The sequence below is a fragment of the Corvus kubaryi genome, unplaced genomic scaffold (assembly GCF_017639235.1).
Source record: "Corvus kubaryi isolate FWS band 111438036 unplaced genomic scaffold, C.kubaryi_AGA036_p1.0 split1-65, whole genome shotgun sequence".
Classification (NCBI taxonomy): Eukaryota; Metazoa; Chordata; class Aves; order Passeriformes; family Corvidae; genus Corvus; species Corvus kubaryi.
In genome coordinates, this window is record NW_024582080.1 from 4,550,939 (window position 1) to 4,572,611 (window position 21,673).

A 21,673-nucleotide genomic window follows, 5' to 3' on the forward strand; every position below is an offset into this window, starting at 1 on the left:
ATCCAAAATTCCTTGTTTGAAAAATGCAGCATCAAACATTTTTAGGCATCAATCCAGACCAACATAAGGTAATTAAAATATTTTCCAGTATATATTGACTAACACCATTGACTTGATCAGTGATGATGATTAAGGCCGATTATTCTAAACTCTTCCGTCTCAAGTTAAAGACATACACACTGATTTGTGCACAGCACAGATCACACTTATCGAGTGCTAAAAGACGGGCTGGGAACCCCGTAAGGCCAGGCTCCACTGCACTGCGCCTGCCTTCACATGTGGGTCACAGCACTTATTTAAAATCGTGCTACATCCCATGCAGCAGAAATGTTTAAAAAAATCTGCACACATTTGTGTTTCCCTAGATCATGAAAAGCTCAGCACATAGTTCAACCTACACGATCAAAACTCTGTAACTGGGCCAAAGCTGTACCTATTTTCCCCATCCGTTTGTGGTGCTGCCCGAGCCACATGCTGAGCATTTCGCTGCACCGAGGACAGAACAGCCCCTTCAAAAGCGGGCCGCCACGGCAGCGGCGGGCGAGCGCCGCGGCAAACGCGGCTGGACGGGACGGGGCGGCGCCCGTCAGGGCCGGGCGGTAGGGGATGCTGGTGCCGCCCGGCCCCGTCTCCCCTCTCGGCTTTCCCTGGGCAGCGGCAGAGCCGCGGGTGCTGCGGAGAAAAGGGAGCCCGAGCGGGAGGTGGGGTGGCTCCAGCGCGACGCTCCCTGCGGCTCCGCCGGCCTTTCGCAGCCATCACCCCGGGCAACGCCGGCGACGCGGGGGATGCGAGCGGGGCGGGCGCCGACGGCAGCGGCGATGGGGGAAGGCGGCGGCCGGCGGGCGGCAGAGCCGGAGCGCCTGGCGCTGGAGCTGGGGCGGGAGAGGCGGAAGCAGTGAGTCCGGCCGGCCCCGCGAAGGCTCCGGGAGCGGTCCCGCAGCACAGCCCGTGCGGGGCTCCCGCCGCCCCCCTGCGGCAAAATGGCGGCTGCTCCCGCCGCGGGGGGGAGCGGGCTGGGCCCAGGGTCTGCCCGCAGCCCCCTCAGCGCGGCCCGGCTGCGCTGGCAGCGCGGCTGCCTCGGCGGGGCTCTGGGAAGGGCTGGCCCAAGGGATGGGAGTGGCACGAGGAGCCCCAAGAAGCAGGATAAATAATGTCAGCCGAAAAGGAAGATAGGGCCGGCTGCCGTGGTTAACCGCGGCAGGCAGCTCCACATTACACAGCCTCTCGTTCCCTTCTCTCCCAGTGGGATGGGCGACAGAAGGAAGGAAGGGTGAAAGTGAGAAAATTCGCGGGTTGAGACAAGGACACTTTAATAATTAAAAAAAAGAACAAAAAAAAAAAAGGAAACAAACCTAAGAAAAGCAAATAATGCAAAACCCCCCAGGTGCTCACCACCAGTGGGCCGATGCCTTTACCGAGGCAAGGCAGTCCCAGCAAGCCCTACCGCCCCAGTTTTAGTTTCTGAATATGACATTACGTGGTATGGGATATCCCTTTGGTCAGTGGGATCATCTGTCCCGGCCATGTCCCCTCCCAACTCCTTGTGCACCCCCAGCCCTCTTACTCATGGGGTGAGGAGCAGAAAAGGCCTTGACACGGTATAAACAGTGTTCACAGTAACCAAAACATCACTGTGCTAGCAACACAGTTTTCATCACAAAGCCAAAACATAGTCCCATACTAGCTACGATAGGGAGAATGAAATGTGTCCAAGGCAAGCCCAGTACACTGGGATGGAAAACCACACTGGTGGAAAAACAGAGAAGGCCTTTACATGGGTGCATGCCTTGCTGGGGGAAGATGAATAAAATGGACAATGAAGTGCTCTTTATGCACACTTCTTTCCACAATGTTGAGTAAAAGTGGAAAGCTGGATTTCACCTTCTCTACTGTCAGTAAATATCTCAGAGACCTCCAGGGAAGGTATGGTATCTTGCATTGCAGTTTGCAGGGATGAGGACTTGTTCCTGTTAGCTGTCAGTCCCCTTGCTTAAGCAGGAGTCATTTCAGTGCTGTGATAATTGTTGATGCTCATGACTAGTGGGATTGTTTTTTTCCCCAGTTTGCTTAGGAAGTTACACATTTTTCTCTGTGTTAAACATGATTGCCTTTTGAGTGTTAATAAATGAAAACGGGAAATGTCAGAAGCTCCTGTGCTGCCTTAATTCAGACCCTTAGTACTTACATTTGCATACTTTTTTCAAGCATTCTATTCATACTGATTTTTCACCTGAACAATGTTTGTTCCAGTGTCTGAGCTGCAGATATCTTCAAACTAGTCCTGCAGTTGTGGACTTTATAAAATGTTCATTCATAAATGGAATGGGAAAACCCAATATTAACAAAGTCAAAATGGCACCTTGTGTATTCAAAATGACACAAAAAGGAGCTTGGACATACTTGCACCACCATGTAAGCATATGAACCTTCAATAAGTCTCCTGACTTAGTAGTGTCTCAGGGTAAATAGATCTGTTATCCTCTGCATGCACCAGTTCTTTTACCTGACACACGATCCTGATATTATTGGTGTTCAGGTAAAAAGTTGAGTTGTGGTGACTTATTTATGGATAAAGGCAAAATATATATTTAATAAAAACCTTTCTTATGATGGCGTGACAGTAGAAGACTTTCAGCTCCAGGTGGGTTCTACAGCTATTTCCTTTGTGTGCAAATAGACAATAATATTATTGTCTATTTCCCAGGAGTTATTTATTCAGCCTAATTGCCAATGACCAGGCTTATTAGACATCCCCATCTAAACCAGTGGCATGTATAGTCAATGAGTACAGAAAGGCTTTTTGGAGGTGTGATTCATCTGATCTACTTTGCCTGGCTGTTCTAGCATGAGATGACTCACACCCTAGGAGGTGCCAGTTTCTCTCCCTTGGGTATAAAGCAAGCTGAGGATGACTGGCTTGCAGATAGAAGTCTGCATTCCTTCACTGCCATCTCACTCTTGCTGTCTTTTTACTGGCATATCTGATTATTGTGCCAATTAGGCAGTTTGCTAACAGGCCACCTACTACTTTCATTTAGCAGTCATGAAGAAGAGATTTTTACTTCATGGAATAAGTTGAATCATCCATGTCCATAAGGGGTCTAACATACCTACTGATTCTCAGTGATTGTAGATGTAGTACCGTGAAATCTTTCAAAATTTTTTCTGACTAGTGAAAGTCAGCTTGAATCTGACTCTGAATTGTTGTGATCAAGATTCAGTACACATTCTGATCGGGAAATGTCATGGTAAGTGCTTCTGGGAGAGAGAGAGAGAAGGCATATAATACTGCAGTGTACTTCTTATTAGACAAAGAGGTCTTAAAGACATCTATTTATGCATGTCAGCTACTCAGCAATGTTGATGGAAATGTATGTTAATTCAGCTCGTGAGATTTCACTTCCTGTGGCTTTCCTTGCCAGGAAAGCTGCAGCATTTTCCCAGCACACTGCTGGCTGTGTCAGGAGTCCATAGCTTTCAATAGTGTGTGTACTCTTCCATGTTGTGCCGCTGCACTGTGCAATATTGTTTCTGCTTTGTTCATAGATTCTGAAGGCACCTGTGCATTTCGTCTTATGCAGGACTCAGTAAAGGTCTGCCATATTATAGAGCTGATGTCCTAGAACTGATGACTTGCCCTGAGCTTCTCCAGGGTTTTCTCCTGAGTTTCTCTCTCCAGTATAGAAAATTGCTTCAGGCATGCTTTTGCCTGATAAGTGTTCCAGATATCCAGACCTGGGTAGCAAAATGTGCAGGAAAATGGTTTTCATCCTAAGTAGCTGCCGTTGTCAAGTAAAATAACACCTGTAGACAGCCTTAAAAAGAAATTTAGCTTTTTTTTTATCTTTTGTAGTTTCAGTCAGAGCATTCTTATCTGAACTGCACGGGTTTTTTTCCTTTTCTTCACAAGAGCTTTTTTATTATGCTAGGTATGCAAGGATGTTGTTAGGTTCTCACAATGACTTAAATGTGAGGTTTCAGGATTTACAGGCTTTCTTCTGTGATGACTGTAAATTGTCCATTGACATGGAGAAGATTTATAGGCCCTGAATAGTCTAATTATGTTTAACACGTGAGGTTGCAGGTAAAAAGGGCAGTGCAGTCCCTCTAAGCACAGACCAAGTCTCTGGGCAGGCAGGCAGCTATACATAGCTGCATTAAATTCATGCTAACAGATACATCGCATGACCTTCACTTCCTATCACTATTAGAAGTAACTCCAGAAATGCAAAGTACTCTGATACATTAAACCACAGATAGATTTAACAAGCTCCTTGAAGGGATTTATTTCTACATCCTTTCTCTGTCAGGGCAGGGATTGCATTTTACTGAATATTCACTGACTAAAATAGAGTGGTTTCACCCTGGATGCATTTTGGGTGCTACTGGAGTATTAAATGTTTAATAACAATTATATATATTTTTAACAACTGGTTTCTGTTGCCACATGGAAAAAAGACTTTCTGTCAGTGTAGCAATACAGTGTGACACCTGACCATTTACTGCTTCTGTACATGTATTCATCAGAACAAAATATAATTGGAATTTGGCTTCCGGTTTTGTTAATTTGTGTAGAAAGCATAATAAAATCTAATGAAAGAAATTTTGCATATAGTCTTGGAATGGTAACAGAAATTGAAAATTGAAAACACTGGATTTAAAGAACATTCTTCCTGTGTTATCCCTCTGTATCTGAGCACTTAGTTAAGATTTCTTTGAAAAGGAAAACAATTTCATTTTGATACGGTGCAGCTCTGGTTACGGCTTTGACTGTTTCTAATTTTCACTGTTATTTCCTTTCAAAAATCCCATTTTAGCACTCACTGTCATCATAATTTCCTCTTTTCTAAGCTCTGAGAAGTTGATAAAAATCTGCTTTGCAGAAACCTTACCTATTTGTGTTGAAATGATAGCAGCAATGTAGTAAGATTTTGTCTTTCTTCTTCCAAGCCATCTGCCTCTTTTATTTGGAGTGGGAGAAGACAGGCAGCAGCAATCAGATTTCCTTTGGTTTTCCTACATCTAAGTTTCTGAGTCATGTTTCAAGGCTATCTTTGGCTGAGTTTCACCTTATCCTTTTTGTCTCTAGCAAGTTACCAGTGCTGACATTATTTCTTTGCCAGTGTGCCCCGTCCAATTTAATGTTGGTAGAGACAAAAAGAGCAATGGAGCAGGGAGGGCTTGGAAGCCCCAGCTCTCCCTTGCCATTCAAAGAGGTCTGTCCTACTGTTCCCCAGTGTGCCTCTTTCACTGAAAACCTTACCTTAAATTACTCTTCTTTATATTTCTTTGTGATTTCAGCTCTTCAGCCCTCCTTAGTACAAGCTTACCTATTCAACTCCCTATGATCAGTTGGTTTGCTTCTGCAGCTTGCAGTTAAAATCTGTTGTTTCAAGCTATGAAAAGACGTCATCAGCTGAATGTGAGCACAAGGAGTGCAAGAGGTGATGCAATTTCTCAGTAATCAATCTCTGTCATCAGAGCTTTGATTTCTCAGAGGTTGGGTAACTACTTGAAGAGCATTTCTCATGCACTTGTTCAGAAAATGAATATCCGTGTTGACAGTGGAAGCTCTCCTATAAAAAAAAACCCAACAACACCACCCCACCCCCCCAAATATTGCAGCCTAATAATTTTCTCTCTTGCATGTTTTAATGAACGAGGTTAAGGTTTCAAAGACATCAATCATCGTATTGGTATTGTAAGGCATTTCCCAAAGGGCCTTCTTTGTCGGGTTCGGGTTCTCAGTTCTTTTGGAATATCTCAATTTGGGCACTGAAAAATGGAGGTACCCGAGAACCACTGACTGTTTTTTTAAAATTTTGGCCTTCCAAACTTAACTTTAAAGGACAAATCCACAAACTGCTTTTGACTGTTGGTGCATTGTGTTTTGCTTGCACCTATCCCGGTGTGGTCTGACTTCCCAGCATCTCACAGCCAGGAGCATTTCTCCATAGACATCTCCTCAAAGAACCAGGCTGTTGGCATGAATATGGTCAATAACTTACCAGTAATTTGCTCTTTATGTGATCAAGATCATAGGAATCATTGTAAGACACTAAACTACTGTCTGGCCACTTTGAAGGATGAGAGTCACTCAGCACGTTGACTGATGCATGCAGGTGGGTTGTGCTCTCGTCAAAGTCTGCTGCTACCTCTGCTTCTGGTCATACCTTCCAAGGAAAAAAGAGCCTGGTTTTCATGGTACTTTTTAGTTTTCTGGCTGACCAGTATACAGGATTAATTCTAGGGCAAAAATATATTTTCCTACAATATTAAGTTTAAGGTACTGAAAAAAATGGTGGCTTTGGCTCCTGCATTTTTTTTAGCACTCATCTTACTTTAATTACTCACTTTCTTTTCTGATAGTCATAAAACATGGTTTGTTTTGGTTGGTTTTGATATGGGTACAATTTAGAAAATTACTATTAATCATTGAGCAGTGAGTCAAAATGAAGAATTAATTCAGAATTTCAAATAACACATCTCTCAGGCATATTCTTGTTTTAAAAAACATACTCATTGGGCATCTTCTTTTAGATGAAAAATTAGGGTCAATGTCCCCTCTACATTTTTTTAATTCTGATAATCTACTAGAAAATTATTGTATTTTAGGAAATGTCTATCTTGGGTTTTTATGGAAATAATTTTATTCACAAAGTAAAACTGCTTCATTGTTTTAAAGGCACTGTAGTATCCATGGAGAAAAATAATTTAAGAGTGGACAAGGTAATGTAATTCTGTAGGAATGACCAATAGATACTTCTTCTGAAAATATATTTGATCTATTTTTTTCTGATTTCAATAATAGGACTAGTACAAGAGTCATTTATTGGCTATTGTAGCAATTTATTGACTTCTTTTAATACCACAGACAGATGCTTGAAATCTCAATATTTGAACTGAGGAACACTGTAACAGAACTGGAAAAAAGTGTTAACAGTGTTGAAAAGGAAGGTAAGTGAATTACAGCAGTCTTTCTAATTGATTAGGAAACGCAGAAAAATAATTCTTTTGGGAAGGACTTACAGGGGCTCAAATTTTTATTTAGAAATTTAAGTTTTCACTTTTCAAACATGACTATTATAGCTGTGGTGCTTCTCATGTGAAATTAAGGAATACTACGTGTGGCCATGGTAGCTTTTTTTTTGTTAATTATTAATGAAACTATGAATAGTATGAATTCACAAGAGTTGGCTAATATTCTGACCACAATAAGTCTAGTGAAAATTTTCCTCATTTATATTTTCAAGCTCTTTTATATGCAAAGATTCTTATTATGAGGATTACTAAGTGGAGACTTTCTGAGTCTCCAGTTAGTTAAAAGGAACAGTTTTATAAAAATGCTTTTGCTGAAAATGACATTAACTAATCTGGGAAATATAATAATTCTGTACTTGTTTTTCAGATAATGAGTGGAAAACCAGATATGAGACACAAGTAGAATTGAACAAACAGCTGGAAAGACAAATTAATATTCTTCGAGATAAGGTGGAGCTTATTCGTAGAAATCCAGCAGGTAGAAATGGATATTCGTAACTTTTTCAATAGAATTAGTGATTACATGTTGAAATGATATCAACAGGTCACATTTTCTGCTTATTTGTAGATAAACTGTTCATTGTTCGCACCTTTGATAAAATGCCTGTGGTGAGTACTGTGACATTCAGTTGGCTTAGTAACAAATCACAGTCTGATTGGAAAATTTGTGTAGTCTTTGTTTCTCCATGACAAAAAATATCAGCAGCCTGGTCTAGAAGCCAAAACAATCAGTTCTGCTTATGTTTTTATTGTTTCATACATTCAATTGCTTACAAGATGATAAAATAAAGAGTAAAAGATCCTTGAGTAGGAAGTACGTAAGACCTGACTGTTGGGAAGAGTTATGTGGTGAAATTTTTAACTGAGTGAAGGTTTTATAATTGAATCTGCAGTAAGGCATGCGTGGTGGAATAGCTGGACTAGATTTATGAATAAATGGGAAAACATTAAACCTCGTGGAATCATTTAGTCTTTGCCACTTTCACAGTAAAAAGAGTCTTCAGTTGTGACCAAATGGAATTCCGGCTGTTTCAGTCTTCTTATCCTGTCACTGGGCACTGCTGAGAAGAGCCTGGCTCCCTCTTCTTCGTGCCTTTCATCACATATTTATACACATTGATAAGAATCCCTGGGCCTTCTCTTCTCCAGGCTGAACAGTTGCAGGTCTCTCAGCCTTTCCTCATCTGTCAGATGCTCCAGTCCCTTAATCATCTTCACAGCCCCATGTTGGACTTGCTCCAGGAAGTCTGTATCATTCTTGTACTGAAGAGTCCAGAACTGGATCCAGCGCCGCAGATACATCTCACAAGTGCTAAGGATAAGGGTCGGATTACCTCCCTTGACCTGCTGGCAACATCTTCCTAATGCAGCCCAGGCAGCCACTGGCCACCCTTGCAGCAAGAGTGAATTGCTTTCTTGTGGTCGTGTTGCTCACCAGGACCCCAAAGTCATCGTCTCCCAGGCTGCTTCTCAGCCGGTCAGCCCCAGCATATACTGGTGCCTAGGATTATTTCTCCCCCAATGGCAGGACTCTGCATTTCCACTCCATGTGATTCCTCTCTGCTTGTTTCTCCAGCTTCTTGAGGTCCCTCTGCATGGCAACACAATCCTCTGTTGTATCAGTCAATACTCCCAGTTTTGTATCAACTGTGATAACCTAGATGAATAGTTGCAGTAACATTTTGCATAATATAGTCACAGAAAAACTCCTCATATTACTGTAAATATTTGCATCACTGAAGGAAGTATCTTTTAATTTTTTAAATTTTATTCCTTAATGCGCTCATACTTGGTGTCCTTTATTTCAACACAGCATAAAATATTTTTTCTGCAATTTTGAGGAGAAAATGGCAAGAAAAAAACCCAGCAAATATTATGGCCGTTTTGTCTTCTAAGGTAGTAAATGAAGTAAAAATCATTTTAGATTCAGAACTGCTTTTTCCTTAGCCTGTCATCTGCTGAAATATTTGACACCTTTTCTGCTTCTTACCCACTTTTAGAAATAGGGAAGGTAGATAAAGATGTGATAATGCCTTGTAACATAAGCAGGGATAATGAACAGTGTGAAGCAAGGCTGTTATGATTTTTATTCCTGTTTACAGAAGTGTTACCATCTGAATTTTTTTGGTGTTTCAGATTCTGAAGATTAATGGGAGTTCAGTGACCCTAAAGGAAGCTGCATGCTCTATTAGTGGGAAGGATGATTATGTGCTGTAAGCAGGGTGTGAATAATTAACTGCTTTTTCTGGTCTGTTCCATGGCTTTCAGAGAGTCTACATTTTTGCCAGTTTTAGTGTTGTCCTAGAGACCATGGTGTTTTGTAGGTAGGCAAGATTTTTTCTTTAACAGCTAATTAAAAAGAGAACAGAATCTTCCCAATCCCACTTTCCTGTTTCACTTTCATCTGAAAATACAATTGTGATTATGTTCAAAGAAAAGTCTTGACGACAAAACACTGATCTAGAAAATTTACAGCAGTCTGCTTTGGACAGTGTTCTTCCTGTCAGCCTGTAAAGTGCAGACTGGTGTGCATAGTTACAGTATCACAAGTATTTATTTCCATCCAATTGCTAGAACTCTTCTAACCAATCCTAACCAAGCTTGCCAGGCACGCCAGCAGGCATTACCTGTGAGATAATCTCCTTTCCACCAATCCAGTGTATTTCTGATCCCTACTAAGTACTGCATTGCCTCCTCATCAATGAGCTGTGGTTCTGAGAGGTTTGATTACTGTTCCCGTAAAGGGAAGAATGCCAGCACAACTGAAAGATTCATACTGCCAGAAGGAGTCTAGAAGACAGCTTGAAGAGTCCTAGGCTCACTTAGTGAAGCCTGGGAAAGTCTGGAGCCCATGTGCTATGCCATGCAGTTTCAAGTCCTTCCTTCATTCTTCCAGCTTAAAGTTAATAAATCCTCCTGTTTGCTAGACAGGAAGGAAAGAAAAGTGCTTTAGGGATTTAGCGAAATGTTTCATTTTTTCCGTGTTATGATTTTTGGGAGATGGAAAGAGCAGAAGAATATAGAGGTATTATGTGGGCTTTGCTGGCTTTTGGTTTTGACTTGTTTTTGTTTTTTAACTGAAGCCATCAGAAAAGTCAGTGTTTATTTACAGGTACTCTTGGAGAATGAAGAGCTGCTTTGCTTTTTAAATATATAATTTTAGAAGAGAAAACCTTGGTAAAAATACACAAAAAATTTTGTGGTGTTTAAGCATTTAGGTTTGTTAAAATTCTTTTGGGGTTTTTGAGAGTTGTTCAGGGGATTGGGGGAGAATATTTAGCTTCTTCACAGATGAGAATAAAGAGCAGATGTGAGTGGGTAGAAAAACAAAGAGTTTTCAGCCAGTCATCAATATACATTTGTTCAAAGTAAAAATGCCGAGAGTGGGTATATAAAGCATCGCGTGTGTGTCTGTAAAATCAAAAGTACACTATGATATTCAGCTTTCAACTTGCAGTTGCATATGAATAGGAAATATATTCCTATATGAAACTATACTTCCTAAGCGTATTGCATAGGAATAGCAATGGAACAGGCTGCCCAGGGACTTGGTTGAGTCACCATCCCTGCAGGTATTTAAAAGACACGTATTGTGGGGCTTGGCAACATGGATTAGTGGTGGACTTGGCACTGCTGGGTTAATGGTTGGACTTGATGATCACAAAAAGGTTGATTCTGTGATTGTGTGAAGCTCTGTGGAAAGACTGAAAAGTGGTTCTTTCAGCAAGATGATACAATTTCTAGAATGTGGCAGCAGTAGACAGTAGATTTTGTTTTAAGCAACGTATTTAGAAAATTAAATATTATTTTCAAGTATTTATAACCTGTGTTCCCAAGAAATTTATAATTAGGATTATTAGAAGGTCCTCTAATAATTCTTAATTTACTAAACAATTTCAGCTGTATTTAACAGAGGAGTTATCTCAAAGATACTAAAGAGATTTAGCTCACTCAGCTAGTCATTTACAGTCCTACTATAGTGAATAGAGGGAGAAAAACATGTCTGTAGAGTAATTCAACCCATTTAGACATAGGTAACATAAAATATTTTCTTGCTATCAAGCACAACAGGGAAAATAAAAAAAAAAGAGATTAGTCATCAGGGACCCTGGCAGTCAGCAAGCTATAAAAACCTGAATGAAAGAGAAGAATACAAATGCAAATTCTGGAGTGATGAACAAGGAATCACAGAGGATTTTCTGTGATGAAAAATTGCAGTAATTGTTGCAGATGGCTTGCACTATTTTTGCTTTAGAATTGGAATTGTACTGATGAGTAATTTCTTTCTATTAAAAAAAACCCCTGAACCATTTAAATATACAGTTATCATTCTGAAGTCCTTATACTGATATGAGATAATCCTTTTTTTTCTTTTTTGATTCAGAAAAATGATGTAGATGTCACATAGCAATAAATGCGGAACTGATACCTTGAACACAGAAATTCTTACTGCCAGGGTTTAGAAAATATTTTTTGTGTACTGAGGCCAAATAACAGTGACAAGAACAAGGGAGTTCCAACAGTGAAAACTGTTTAGTCAGTAATTTCCTTTATGTCCCAATGAATAATACAAATGTCATACAGTACTTCAGAAATGATTACAGAAGGAATGCATCCTCTCTAAAGTATAACATGATGCGAATTTTACTTGCTTCTTTTAAACATGCTACTTTCATTTGTTTGCATTTTTTCATAAAATGAGTTTTGGTAAAATACATGTTCTCTGCTTAGCATAATTTCCCATATAAGCAGAAAGAAAACTTCCTTTCTCTATCACCATTTCTGCAAGAACCAATCCCTAGATAGCAGCTTTAGTATGCAAATACTGAAAAGCATACTGCAAAATCAGTTCAGGAGAGCATACTCCTGATAGCATTGCCTTAGCAACGCTCTAGTTAAGATTAGCCCAGGAACCAGGGCTTCTGTGATAAATCACCATTTTTTCACCATGTCCACCACCATAGATGAGAAAATTCTGACATTAAGGGCCAGATACTTGCTTTGCAAAGCTGCCTTTCTGGGAGGGCAGTGACCACAGAACAAATAGCCTCACACAAGCCCCTCAGGGTTTTTGCTGTCAGTATTAAACTCTAAGCAGAATGTGTGGCAGTGTCACAGTGGAGACATATGTGACTGCAATATGACAGGAAGGGAATCTTGGGTTTGTGAAAACATGCGATGAAGACTTTGTATTTCCGTAGGCGCTGATGACTGCCTGTAGGGAACATGAGCACTTGTAATGGCATAGGAAATGTTGACAATTCTCCTAGCAAGTGGCTGTTAAATGAACCTTTTTGCTCTTCTTGGATTAAGTCATCAGTGGCTGTATGGAAAGTAGAAATCTCATATCCTAGCTTTTCATGAAACTTGGAAGCATTTTGGATAAGTTCTGTCTCTGGTCTGACTGCCCTAAACTGTTATCCTGCCTCCTCACAGACTTCCCCTTCCTACTCCTTTCATTTGACTTTGAGTAAATACTTTGAATGCCTCCAAGATACCTTTTTGATTTGGAATTTTTTCTTTTCCTTGTCAAGTTGGCATTAGTTGTTCCTCCTGGTGGCCTTGCTGAAACCAGGAGACTGTTTTACTCAAATCACTTTGTGGTGTGCCCAGAGGCAGAATACACTGTGTGTTTCAAAGAAAACAATCAGAGAAAAATCTTGGAGTCAAGTGATATTCTATTTGTCTGTTCTCAAGAATTCCTTAGCAATTGATGGGGATTCTGGGATATCTTCCAGAGAAAATGTGTAAGGAATCCAGCCTTTTCCGGGCCTACCAGGAGAGATGCTAAGTGAAACATTTCAGAGTCAGCAATGTCTTGTTCTGTCAATCTGAACCACAGCGCTGGAGGTCTCCGTTTTAACTTCCCCTGCCCAGGTCAGCGGATAACCCCTGCGAGCAATGCGTGAGACCACTGAAATAAGAATGTAGGAAGCGAGCATCCCACCCTTATTTCAGTGCTCTAAAGCAGCTCCGCTCTGGGTCTGGTTTGGAATCTAAGGATGATGCTGGCCACAAGGGGGCACTTGGCATTTAGGCAAGTACAGGGAGCCTTTCCTCGCCTGCCCTGACGCTTTTACAGGATCGAGTGCTTGTTGCATGAAGAAATACGCTATGCTAAATAATTCTCAGGTAGAATTTTTTCTGTAATATATGACTCGTGAATTTATTGATATCTATCTAAAATCAGTTTTCATTTTAGTAAAACTAAAGATGTATTATTAGTTTTTGCTCCTAATGAGTTTAAAATTATGTTAAAAGATTCAGTTAAATCAGCTGGTGAATGTCAGCTCCATGTTGGAAGGAAGGGAGCTTATTTTCTTGACAAAACTTCATTTAAATAAAAATGTCAAGTAGAATGAGTTGCAAAAGTCTTCTTGTGTTGCTTTTTTTATTCAACACAACTGACAGATACACTGCTTCTGTTCTAACTCATGGAGAAAAAGAGGAAGCAAATTGACATAAGGATCAATAGTCTGCACAAGCAGAGCTCTGATGAAAACAAGTTTGAGCGGCTTGATGATGTCATGGATTTGTCATCTTGTCTGTTGTGAAATGATTGTTAGAAATTGTCACCTCTGTTGCCACTGAGAGCAAGGCAAGAAATCCAGAATGAGAGCAACTTATATGTGTGGCCTTAAAATTCACTTGCAGTTGCTTTCCATATAATTTCATTTTCTTGCAATAATGTTAAGCCAAATGTGTAACTTCAGTCAAGTGAAAAGGAAATGGTGTGAAAACAAGAACTGGAGAGTTGGTGCTCCCTTTGTGAAACTCTGGGCTTCGTCATTGCTGGACACAAGATTAATATGTCTTTGAGAGCGAATCATGCCTAAGCACTGCAAAATTCTGTTATATAAAGGAAGTATTCTTTTAAAATCTCAGTGTGTCTTTTAGCTTTTTACCAGCTTGCTCAGAGTGGTTTGACATGGATAATGTATTGAAAACTAAGGATCTTAAATTCAGGTTAAATGCCTTAGTCAGCTTATGTCTCCTTTTCAGGCATATGATGTCCAGCTATTCAAGGCTTAGTAGAAGAACCTGTAATGAATCTATCTTAAAAAAAAAAAAAATCAGGGTTTAGTTAAACTACTTCTAAAAAGCTTTTCCAGAACTTATACTGGTTCATCCTGGAGTTTTGTTGACAATTTCTCATTCTGGAGGAAATGTTCATAGCTGGGAAGCTCCTTCTGGTTCTCTTGAGCTCTCACTGGTCCTTCCTTTGTTTTCAGGCTTTTTTGTGATGTAAGCACTCTGCTACAAGTCGGTGTAACTGTATGCTTTAAGTTGTGTTTTCTGTGAACTTTGTGTTGTTTTACAATATTAAGCACTTAGCTGATTATACAACCATGATCATAGACTATTGAATCTGTTTCGGTGAGGTTTCTTTCTGCATGTTTCCCACAGAATTCAAGGAAGTCAAATCCAGCTCTTAATGATTTAGCTGAGTTTATATGCTGTTGTTTCTCACTTCTGGATTTGTATTGATGTACAGCAGCTAAAAACTTCAGATATACAAGGACTCTGCTAGTTGTCCAATTACTGCCTTGAAAGTAGGAGTGGGAGATAACTTACAAGCAGTCCTGGCTAAAGTAGACCTCTAGAACCTCTCTGAAGTATTTGTCCTTTAAAGTTTCTTAGTGTCTTGTTTTGACATTGCATTCTATAGTGTTTGGGGAGTTGGAGAGGTCTTCTAGTTGAGCAAGAACATCTGTGTCATGAGATTTCCACAAGAACTTCAGTACTACCATACTGAGCTCTGTGTCATCAATTAGGATGCAGGAATAGAAGTTCTTAGGCTGACTTAGCTGAGTAAGTTTCCTAGGTATTAGCTGTGAGAAAGGCAGCTAGATTGGGATTCAAACAGATTGTATTTTAGAGATGGAAAACCAATGGGAAGTTGGTAAGAAAAACCCAAGAAGTGTGCCTGAAATCCTGCCTCCTTTCCAGAAATAGATATGACTTTTCAGCCTTTCTCACTTTTTCCATGTCCTCCCTGCAAATATTTGCATTTCTGACTCATTGACAGCCTGGCTTCAAAAATTATCTCAGCACTGGTTAAATATGATGGTGGCAAGGACATTCTCAGGCTATGAGATATGAGATGAGGAAGCAGAAGACTACAATTTAACTCAACTAGTTTATTTCTGAGTTAAATTTTAGGCTGTTAGAAGAGGCTTTCTTCCTCAGGTAATATGCATAGAGCATCCTTGCCAGGTTATGCCCTGTTAGAGGGATGACCACCAGGAAGCTTTGTGTTGAGAGTCTTTGAAGACTTTCAGCAGCAAACCAAGCAGCTCGATTCAGCTTGTGCTTGTGGGCAACCACAGCAGCAACAGCTCATATGTCTCCCTGTTATTTGATAAAAGCAGATGTGAAGAATGTAAGACACTGCAGAGACTGCTTTATTAGCACTAGGATGTTAAATTCTGCCTGAAGTGCAATTTCAGCTCCAGTCCTGCTTTGATTTTGGGCTTCACTTCCCAATCTGTAAATTTTGAGTATTTCACAGCTTTTTTATTTCACAAGAGATTTGTAAGCATGGGTATATTACAATTAATGAGGTAGGGATGGTAACTGTATACTATTAGTCACATTTTCAACCTATTTCCATCTGCTTGCTCATCAAAAGCAGTGTAGTGTACCGTTTGTTTGCTTGCATTTGGATAGCATCCTTGCTCCAAAGCTGAATGAATGCCCAGGCATCTGCAGTGGACCAGCTGCATTGGCAGCAAAAAATAGACTGTGCTTCCAAAAGGACTAATGAAAAAAAAAAATCTAAAAGTAGTTTACTTTTTAAGTGAAAGAACTCAAAGAAATTAGATAAGTACCATCACTGAGGAGATAGCAAATTGCTCTGTTGTAAGTAACAGCTGCAACACCAAGTCTTGCTGTCTTATAAAACACTGATGGACAGTCTAGTAAGGAAATAAATAGTGTGCTGTGGATTTACATAGAACAAATCTGGAGACCAGCATGAACTTTGGTATTTACTATATTTGAGCTTGCTGTGGTGATACAAAATATGTAGTAGGTGGTACAAAAGATGCTGTACAAAAGATGCGGTCACATGGTTATAATCTTTAATGTGCAGTGAGGTCAAAGAAATTTAGTTTGCTAGTTTGACAATGCTGAGGTCTTCTCTGTCTTGTTTAATTCTGTAGACACTGATGTCGAAATGAAATAATGCATGACCCTAGTGGAATTAAGCCAAATCTTCTCTTTAATCTGCAGCTTACTTTTTCTCCTTGAATTGGCCAACATTGCCTGAATTGACTGTAGGAGCCTTCTGTATTTGGGCAAAGATTTCATCTGCATCCAAGGTACTTCTTCTTTAATTAGGAAAAAAGCCCCTGCAACAGCCCTTCAGTTCTTTTAATGTCTCCAGTATGGCTGTTGTAACAGATTAAAATTAATAACCATTCAAGCAGGGTCAAAATATTCTTCAAATATACAGCTCTTCTGTATCTCTTTTTTTTTTCCTTTTGAACAGTGAAAGGGGTTATTTTGTCTTGCAATGTTTTAAAAGTACTGCGCCTTTCGCTATGCTCCTGCAAAATCTTGATTTTAACAGAAATCATTCCTAGGGAAATCTTCATGAAGCCCAGAATTTTTTAAATGAAAAATAAAATTTGGAGCCAAATAAGTAACATGATATGCAGAAAATTATGCAAAAGAATAAAAGTTGCAATAATTGGCAGATGCTAGAAAAGACTAGAGACTTAAAACAGGCAGATGTAATTTTTTTACCAGCAGCAAGCATTCATAAATTCTCTGAGAAATAAATGTGTAGATACTGGCCTTCTGGATGTGAGATTAGTATGATAAATAGGGAAAAATTTTAAAATTCCCAGGGAAAAAGAAGAGGAAAATATTTTGAGAATTGTTATCTTCTTTAAGTGTTTACCATGAAACTCTGGTAAACAAAGGCTTAGCAAAGCATTATGGTCATGAGAAGAAATAACTGATTATTAAGGGAATGGTCAAGTAATCAGTATAGAAAGGAAAGGGTTCATCTGTTCTGACTAAGGAGGCGCTTGTGTTAGAAATAAAAATAAACAACAATTCTGAAACAGTTTCTTATTTTACACAGGGGACCTAAGCAAACAAATGGAAGAACCCGACTAACCAGGAATGTAGTAGCATTGATAGCAAAAACATGAAGGGATAACAAGTATTAAAGGAACACACTTGCCAGGAAAGAACAAAACAGAGATAGATGTGGTATGTAGCAGATGGAGAGACTTTGACAATAATGTAGTTGATTCTTTCTTCATCAGATGTTTGGATGAATTCATCTTGAGGATAGATTGGAAAACAAAGTTTAGTCAGCATAATATAGGGAAATAATATTGAAATGTACATTGAAACAGTATGACTCTCTTAAATATTAGGACACAAATATTTACTTTTCTATATATAGCTGTCTACCTGTTGGCTAGGTCTTTTAATTCCTACTATAGGCAGTTACAGGTCCTATTAATACAGTCAGCTAAGTAAAGAGATTTGTATCTAGATTTGTTTTGTTGGCATCTTCAGTGGAATAATTGTGAAAACAGAGTTGTGAAGATGTTTCAGTGCACAGTAGCCCAGTACTTCTCTGGAAGGGCACGTGTCTTGCCTAACCCATGTGTCGTATCTGCCACACATGAATGTCTTGGACTCACTAGAACATCTCAGATGGAACTGAGTTGAGCTCTTCAGTTGCTTGGCTGAGTGAATCACAGCACATCATTGATAGTCTTTACTGTGACTTTTAGTAGGAGTTCAGTTCACATTTGGACACTCAAATATAGATACTCTCACCTCCGACTGAATCCCATCCAGTCAAATATAGATATAAATATAGTATTTGGATGGATGAATTTGGATATAATATTATTAGATTGCTGCCAGAAATTGTGTGATATGCTATACTTGTAAGTAAAGACTAAAAACCAAGTGCTAATAATGATGAGGCACAAAATTCAGTGGATAATTAACACATTTTATCAGAAAATACTAGATAAAAGGGAGACAATGATATTTTATGTTTTTAAAATCTACAAGAACATTGCAGAAAAGACAGTCAAAAAACCTGTCAGATCAAGTGATTATGAATTCATTCACTCTAAATTAAACATGTATATATTGCCTAAGTTTTAAGTAAAGGCAGAAACAATAAAATGCAGGACAAAGGAAAAAATAGCTAATGTCAGCAAGTGCTTGGAAGAAGAAATGATGATAACCAAATCCTAAGGAAACTCAAAGAGCTGGATATGCTTAAAATGAGGGAAGTGGGTAATCCATATCTGAAAGGACTGGCTTGTCACATCACTGATCTGATAGCAAATGGTTCTAATAAGCATGTGCGCATTGTGTACACTGGAGAAAAGCACCCTTTTTTCAGTTTTAAGATAAAGAGAGGAATAGTTGTTGCAAAATGAAATTGAAACATGGATATGTTAGAAGGGTAGGCAAACCTGTTGACATTCTGTGCTAAAACAATAGATTTGTTGTCTCAGGAGAGAGAGTAATCTTGTTCACTCTGACCTCTGATAAAGATATCATGTCACATGGGAAGTGACTGATTAATTTGGAGAAAATGAAAATGAGTAGATTTGTTAAAGGAGTAACGAGCTGTCAAATGGAACATGATAGTGGTGATTAGTGAAGGATCTGCTGGGAGAGTACACGCAGAACTCTTCCAGGACCAGGTTTAGGATGAATCTTAATATTTAATGCATGACCTTGATACACAAAGTAGAATTAGATTGTGATATCTCTCTCCTGAAACCAATTATATAATTGGTATCTGGATGTGGTTTAGAAAAAGAAAGACAGTGGAGACTAGATTATTAAAAATGTGAGTAAAATTTAATAGTGGAGACCAAAGGATTTAGAAAATAGTAAAGAAATTATGTTATGAATTGAGAACTGATACAACTGCAGAGGAGCATCTGGACATTCTAGCTGATGCCTTGTTGACTGTGAGCCATCATTGTGCAGCTGTGCAAAAGGAAAATGCAGTCCTAAAATTTATATAGGTAAAGAAGTATCACTGATATTGTTCAAGGCAGTGAGATGGCTTTTGGAGTACTCCATACTATAGGCCAGTTCTGTTCTCCAGACATAAGAAGGTTGATCTCCAGCCTGACGTACAAAAGTGTTACTAGGATGATTAGATGAAAGGACAGCCTGCTGTGTGAAAGATAATTTTTGCAAGTTCAGCTTAATCATCCTAGTAAAATGGATGTGGAAAAAGATGCTCATGTCTTCAATCTATACATGCTGGGGGAAAACACCAGGGAGGAAGAACAGTTATCTTAAAACACATTTTAGTACAAGAACAAACAGGTATAAACTGACCTTGAATGATCATAGAATCATAAAATGGTTTGGGTTGGAAGGGACCTTAAAGATCATTATTCCAACTCCCCTGCCATGGGCAGGGACACCTTATACTAGACTGGCTTGCTCAGAGTTCCGCCCAGCTTTGAAGACTTGCAGGGATGGGGCGCAGACAACTTCTCTGGGCAACCTGTGACTCACCACCCTCACAGTAAAAAATTTCTTCCTAATATCTAATCTAAACCTGTACTCTTTCAGTTTAAAGCTATTAGTCCTTGTCCTGTTACTACATACCTTTGTAAAAAGTCCCTCTCCAGCTCTCTTGCAGGCCCTCTTCAGGTACTGGAAGGTGCTATAAGGTCTTCCCAAAGCCTTCTCTTGCCCAGGTGGAACAATCCCAACTGTCTCAGCCTGTCTTCAGAAGAGAGGTGCTCCAGCCCCGTGATTTTTATGGTCCTTCTCTGCTTCTTCTCTGCTGCAACAGGTCGACATCCTTATCTTGGAAGCCCCAGAGCTGGATGCAGTACTCCAGGTGGGGTCTCAAGAGAGCAGAGCAGAGGAGAGCAGTCACCTCTCTCAATCTGTTGGCCACACTTCTTATGACGCAGCCCAGGACACAGTTGGCTTTCTGGACTGCAAGCCATATTCCCAGATCATGCCAAGATTTTTGTCTACCAATACCCCCAAGTCGTCCTTCTCAAGACCACTCAATCTCTGAAAAGGATACAGATTCTTCCTAGACTTCCTATGATCACCGACGTACCTATAGAAGCTTTTCTTGTTGCCCTTGACATCCCTGGCCATGTTTAATTCTGTCAGGGCTGTGGCTTTCCTAAGCTGATCAAACAATCGCTGTATTCCTCCCAGGCTACCAGTCGATGTTTCTACCCTCTCTAGGCTTCCTTTTTGTGTTTGAATTTGTTCAGGAGCTCTTTGTCCATCCAAGCAGGCCTCCTGGCATGTTTGCCCAAATTCCTCTTTGTTGTAATGCAGTGTTCCTGGGCTTGGAGGAGGAAACTCTACATTAGAGCCTTCCATAAGAATGTCTCCACTGGATGGAATGGATCAAATTATGAATGGGATTATGAAACGCGATTTCCTATGTTAGATGTAGAGGAGGACTTGCTTGGATTTTACTTCCTTACGCAGAAAACAAAGATTTGGCCAGTGCCAGTAACCAAAAATGGACTCTACTGCTGTTACTTGTTCCAGCTGTAGACAAGGTAGATGGCTGCACACCTAAAACACACCCAAGTCTCCCCACAAAGTACTGCTTTCTAGCCAAGTCGGTATGAGTTACCTTTGATGTCCCATGTGCCACTTCCACCAGCCCAGCAGCTCTCTCAGCAAGTGGTTTGAAAATGGATGTGCTGGTAAGATGTGAAATCTTCTTCCTACTAAAAAGGAGCCATCAGAGGGAATTTTGGTCAGAACCAAGGAGCAATTCTGACTGGTCACCGCAAGGTGATTTTGCTAAGCTGACAAGGAGCAGCAGTGTGGAAAACTGTGTAGTGCATAGCTGATAATTGTAGCATACGGTTAATTGCTTTTGTCTCTGCAGTGTGCCAGCCAGAACCATGCAAACAAAAAATGCACAGGAACCAAGAGAATGACAAATATCATAATGCTTGAAGAATAAGCACTATGGTGATGACATCTTTCTACAGAATGGAAATAGTTGTAAAACATTGTTTTATGTACCATAATCACAGGGTTCGTTAAAGGAGGTTCTTAAACATCTAGAAGAAGAGAAGAGAAGTCTCCAGAATCAGCTAAAGGACTATGAACTTAGACTAGAGCAAGAAGCAAAGGTTTGTAGTCATTCTATCCCTCTAGACAATAAGAGCTCTTATGTTGTGTGATAGACAGTGTGTGTGGGACACACAATAGAATAGTTCCAGAAAATGTGTTACTGGAAAAAGGCTCTGCTGTATATTTGAATCTTCTGTATGATTCCACTTTTAAAATTTATGCTTAATGATAGCCTATATCTCGTTCTAACTGTAGGCTTACCACAAAGCTAATGATGAGCGGCGCATGTACCTCTCAGAGATCTTACAGGTAAGAAAAATGTGTGACTCAGTAACTTTTAATCCTTTCTTAATATAACAACAGCATCTGTTAACGCCATTAGATCAGGGTGTTTTATCACTTCATTTGTATATCAAATATGTTACAAAAGCTGCTTTTTTAAAATTTTAAGAGCCATAAATTAAAAGGTTGCTACAGCTTATTTATTTTAAATACTTTTTTTGCTTTTGTATTGATTGGAGTTTCAGTGTTCCCTAGCACAGTCGAAGTG

The 21,673-nt window shown here is 39.8% G+C and overlaps 1 protein-coding gene across 3 annotated transcripts in view; it reads left to right on the forward strand.

Annotated features, from left to right (window-relative positions):
- The first annotated feature begins 481 nt into the window (after positions 1-481).
- The window catches only part of LOC121657964 (coiled-coil domain-containing protein 169-like), a 29,985-nt gene continuing 8,793 nt past the window's right edge, over positions 482-21,673 (forward strand). The window contains exons 1-6 of one of the 3 annotated variants that reach the window (XM_042014286.1): positions 913-6,122; positions 6,875-6,957; positions 7,409-7,519; positions 7,610-7,650; positions 21,084-21,182; positions 21,379-21,432. In XM_042014286.1, coding sequence (XP_041870220.1) covers positions 6,879-6,957; positions 7,409-7,519; positions 7,610-7,650; positions 21,084-21,182; positions 21,379-21,432 — 384 coding nt within the window. In that variant the 5' untranslated portion in view covers positions 913-6,122; positions 6,875-6,878. The other 2 variants (XM_042014284.1, XM_042014285.1) reach the window with 2 other exon arrangements.